Source organism: Hydra vulgaris, chromosome 10 (assembly GCF_038396675.1).
Source record: "Hydra vulgaris chromosome 10, alternate assembly HydraT2T_AEP".
Lineage (NCBI taxonomy): Eukaryota > Metazoa > Cnidaria > Hydrozoa > Anthoathecata > Hydridae > Hydra > Hydra vulgaris.
The window spans coordinates 44,372,076-44,377,401 of NC_088929.1; the positions used below are offsets into that span (position 1 = coordinate 44,372,076).

General features: G+C 29.1%; 1 protein-coding gene across 1 annotated transcript; it reads right to left on the minus strand.

The window, feature by feature from the left end:
* Positions 1 to 503: 503 nt before the first annotated feature.
* Positions 504 to 2,315, minus strand: LOC136086612 (uncharacterized). Its single transcript, XM_065808835.1, has 4 exons — positions 2,005 to 2,315; positions 1,786 to 1,894; positions 1,607 to 1,678; positions 504 to 617 (listed from the first exon to the last, which is right to left on the minus strand). Exons 1-4 carry the CDS (start codon positions 2,056 to 2,058, stop codon positions 511 to 513), a joined length of 342 nt encoding a protein of 113 aa, XP_065664907.1. The 5' UTR covers positions 2,059 to 2,315; the 3' UTR covers positions 504 to 510.
* Between the last annotated feature and the right edge of the window lie 3,011 nt (positions 2,316 to 5,326).

Consider the following 5,326-nt stretch of genomic DNA (forward strand, 5'->3'; position numbering starts at 1 on the left):
TTGATTTAACGTTTAGAATGAAAGTTTTTTTCAACGTTGATTTAACAACGTTAAATCAACATTAGGTTCAAACGTTATACCAACGTTGATTCGACGCCAAAAAACGTTACAATAACGTTGAATTTACGTTGAAACAACGTCAAGAATGACAGTTTTTTTAACGTTGATTTATCAACGTTAAACCGGCTGTTAAATGTTTTGTAATCAAAGAAACCGTTGATAAAAACTGAGATCACCATCAAAACGTAGTATGCATGTCCAATAGTGCTGTTGCACTTCTCTATTACATTATTAAGGTATATTATGGATATTAAATCTACTCATAGTCTATACTTAGACTATTTAGAACTTTTTCAGTTTAGTTTAGTTAAAATAGTATTATTAAAGCAAGAGATAAAATTTGTTTTATTAAAAAATATATTTAAATATTAAATATATCTACATATAATTGAATAAGATCTACAAATAATTGAATATAATCAACATATAATTGAATAAAATCTACCCAAATTACTTCTCTTTTCCATCACCTTTTTGAAATGAAGCGTATTTTTGAAAATCAAACAATATTCCATTTACCGAGGTTTCTTTTGCTCCATTGAATACAATAGAAGAGGCTGTAAATAAAAAAAAATATATTAAAAAAAATCAAAAAAGGCAAACTTGAAAAAAATATAATGAATAGAAAGGTGTTACTTATAAAGGTATTCCATTTACAAAGCCATATAAATTAGTGTTTCTAAGTATAACTTTCCACCTTTGCCCTTCATATCCGTGGAGGCCATAAAATTTTTTCAAAAAAACTCTGAATATTTAAAAGATAATTTAACTGTTAGGCAGGGCCGTCCCGAAGTGGTCTCTCATGGGGAGGAGGGGGGATTGTATGTATTTTTTGCCAACTAGAGACACACACACAAAAAAAAGGTCCTCAATATTTGCAATTAGCCAACTTTAGTTCAAAACTTGCTAAACGAGTCAACTTAAATGACAGCTTTGGGGGTGGTGGGACACCGCCTACACCCCCCATTTAGGATGACCCTGTGTATTAATAATTTTTTCAAATATTTAATTTAAATGAAACAACCTTTTTTCAAAATAAATTAATAATCAAAATATTAAATTTTTCTAACATTGAACAGTAATTATCAGGGTGGCCACATAATATTTTCATAAGAAAAATAGGATTTTAGAGGAGATTTCGCATCTAATATAGAGGATTTTTTTTGTTTTAATTTTGATTTAATGTCCATGTTTTTACACTTATGGGGCTTGGACTGAGGTCAATAATTTCATTTTTCATGTTAAATATCATGCATTTGCTAAAGCAACTTTTAATAATCTCTTGCACTTTCAGGGGAAAATTTTTTTTCATTTTACACTGAGTTTCATCAATAAAGGCTCATCCGAAATGATGAGTCTTTATTGATGAAACACAGTGTAAAAGCATTTCTGATGAGTCTTTATTGATAAAACACAGTGTAAAATGAAAAAAAAAAATTTTGTCAAGTGATTTTCTACTAATACATAATTGCTCTGTTCTTTTAAGAACATTGAGCACTCTATTTTGTAGAATACATTTAAAAGTTGTTTATATATATATATTTACCTATAGATTTGATCAATGAACAACTGGAGGTCAGGTGCATTGACACTTCATCTAAATCTTTGATAACTGACCCTGTAAAATATAATTACTAATTTATGGTATAAATTACAAAAACATTTTTATTTTTAGGTATAAAAATTGAAATTTATAAAATCCAAGCACATAAAACTAATACCTACTTGGGAAATTCTCTTTGTTTATGTTTTCTTTTTCGTAAATAGACATTCTCATTATAACATTTTTCTTTTGTAGTTGTAAATTCCAATTTTTCACAATCCTGTTTGCTTTCTGTGGAATTGAAATAGTTATATGAATAGTTATATATTCTGTATCAACAAAATAACTCTTCCTTACAAAATTATTTAAAAAATAATAATTATAATATATAGATGTAATACCTGAAGAGAATTTAGTTTTAATTTGTGGAAACTTAAGCCAATTCTTCTCAGCATTTTAGTGCAGTCAATGCTTTGGTACCTGGAGGCCAATAAACAGTTTTATTACAAATCCAATTAGATGAAATTACACCTTCTCCTTGTAAATCTTCATTCCAAACAGCTCCTTTTCACATATTTGATTTTGAAAATATTATATGAACTAATAAAAAAAGGAAGAAACCATAATATAAATGCACTAACAGGCCTAGTTAAACTAGCTAAATCTTGACATTTTATAACCATGATAATTGCTAAACAATAATATTAGTAGACATTGTTATTTATTATATTTTAAATTCATTTTTAAGAATATATTTATTATTCTATTAATCTGCATAGTTCTGAATATATTATGTTTAAATAACTCAAGGCATCAAAGGAAAATAATTAAAAAATCCCAGGTTGCTAAAACATAATTAACTACATAAGAGTAATACGGAATATTGAACAAAAATAGATAATATTCATTATTAATACAAAGTATAATATAAAGTTTATTATAAAATATCACACAACTATAACTTAGTTTGATTGATAATATAAAAGCAACAAAAATTAAAAAAGAAAACAACTCAATAAATAATAAACTATCATTCAAACAATTTTAAAGACCAAATAAAAACTTGTAACTTATTTTTTACACATCTTCATCTAATAAACAATAATATTAATACCAATTTTCAATACCACATCATTAGTATTTTTGTTGTTATTAAAAATAAAAATATTATATCAGTTAAGCTTTTCTTATTTTACTTAAAACATCAACTCAATCCTACATTTTTTCATAACTGAAATTTTTTTTTGGTAATGTTGAATTAACACTGAAAACAAAATATTAGTAGACAACAAGAAAACATTTCTTTATTGAAATATATTGAAATATTTATAACAATCTATATAATTTCCTTTCTTTTCCGCCACCTTTTCGAAATGGAGCGTATTTTAAGAAGTCAGACAAAATGCCATCAATTAAAGTTTCAGTCGCTTCATCGTATTTAATAGAAGAAGATGTAAATAAAAATAAAAAAGTTTTATATATCTTATAAAAGTATACCTTTCATAGCACCATATAGTCTGGTAAACAAAATAAAACTTATTTGGCTTATAATTTTACTATTATAATCAGGCTTTGTCACTGTGTTTTAGGATTTCTTATATCAGTAAGAAAATAGAACACTCTCTTTTGAAACTCTATAATTTAAAATAGTTTCACAAAACTACTTTTGTTGAATCTTTTTACAAACCTAATAAAATTAAAAAAAAATTCACTAAAAAATAATTAATATTATACTGCCTTCAGCCATCGAGAACTTATCAACGTTATCTAATTTTGATACTTTGTTTCCTTTTTTCTTATCCTCACTGAAAGATAAAAGAACTTTGCTTCAGGCTCCAAAATCAGTTACTGTCAAGTGTGGTGGTCAATATTGTTATTTTGGTCTTGAGACTGGTATAAAAAAAGCTGTTTCTGCAGATAGAATAAGGCTTCTGCTATCAGTATAGCTAACAGCTCGTTTACTTATTCACTTGAACAGCAGTGCTCTACTGCCATTTCGCCAGTTTAAGATTAAAAGAAACATCGTTTTTTTCGATTTCTTCTGAGAAAAACACAGTGTCATTGTCACTTTGAGACAAATAATCATAAAAAAATTCTTCACTTTCATAATCGCTTTCCGAATTTTTGTCTTCTTTTACTTAACTGATATTTTGAGTAAACTTTGAATTGTCATTTTTTTTTTCGACTTTCTCTTCTTTACTACTACAAGATGATTCTGCCAGAGCTAGAACATTAGAGTGGCAGTTTCTTAAATAAGCCATTAATTTCTTTTGTCGTAAGAACGAGTAGAAATTTGAATACTAAATAAAACGTTTTTGAAAATTCAAAATTCAAAATTTCGCGCATAAACACTTTTTATTTTGCACATTATTCTAAAATATTGCTTCATTACTTTTTCGCTTTAACTATTTTTACTTTAAGCACCAATTCGACGGACGGTTTTTTTATAATTAAGTTTTTTTGTCAACGTTGATTTAATGTTGAAACAACGTTAAATAAACAACGTTTAAATCGTAACGTTTTTTAACGTTGAGACAGTTAAAACAACGCTTCAACCAAATTTCAACGTTGAAACAACGTAGAGGTTATAACTGGCTGGGTTATAACTGGTACCTTTCAAAATTTACCGGTAAGATCGGTAAAAAATAAAAAGGCATAAACAGAAGACCATAAAATGCAGTAATAAGTAAATAAAACACATTAATGTTAGTTTTGAGATTTATTTTTGGATAAAAAATGAGCTTTGAGAAAACAAAGTGTATCAAGTAAGTCGTCACTCATTCTGCATCGAATTTTTGTCACAAATAATCCAGCGGCAGAAAAGACTCGCTCAGATTCGACACTTGTTGGTGGGATGGTTTCTAGTGCATTGAACAAAAGTTCAAGGTTTGCAGTTCTCTTTCCGGTCGCTTCATAAACCAACATTTCTTTTGAAATGGCCTTGAATTCGTCGTTTGAATTGTGTCGCTGTTTTTTGGCGGAATGCTGAATTGCTTCCTCGAGTTCCTCTTCAAGAGAAAGTGGATTTTCGTCAAGAGTTTCTGAGCCATGCACTTCTTGAATAAACTCCAGGTCATCTGGATTTTTTGGAAAAAGCCTAGACAGCAAGTTTTTGGCGGTCTTTTGAAGTACAGACTTCGGAGGCATATTGAAAACTTTATGCTCTTCAATGTCGCACAAGCATTCTGGATTGGAAAGATATCTGTACAAGCTTACAAGATTGCTCTGCCTTCTCTCTTCAAAACGTCTCAAAATTGCACTCTTCATTGCGATGCAAAGAGGTGAATCTTGTTGTTTCAGCCTGTTCACAAGAAACTTGAAAATTCCTTCAGCAGTAAGAAGAGTTGCATTTTGTCGGCAAAGTGCTTCTGCTGCTAATTTGACTGGTTCAAGAGCAGCAACAATGTCGGATAAAATGTCTTCTTCATCATCACTGCAAATATGGAGAAATGTCCTTCAATACTTTTCTGATTGAATGTTTGACTTTGAGGAACTGTTGAATCATTGACAGCAGACTGTTCCATCTTGTTCTGCAGTCAAGGATAAGTGAAACCTCTTTTCCGTGCTCTTTCTTAATTTCTTCTTGAAGGACGTCATTTTTGACGGGCGATTTTCGAAATAACTTGAAAATTTTTCTGACTTTTGTGATGACAGATTGCAAGTGAACTTTCACTTTCGGAATGGGAATGTTTTTATTCATGGCGGCACCAAGAAAACTGACTT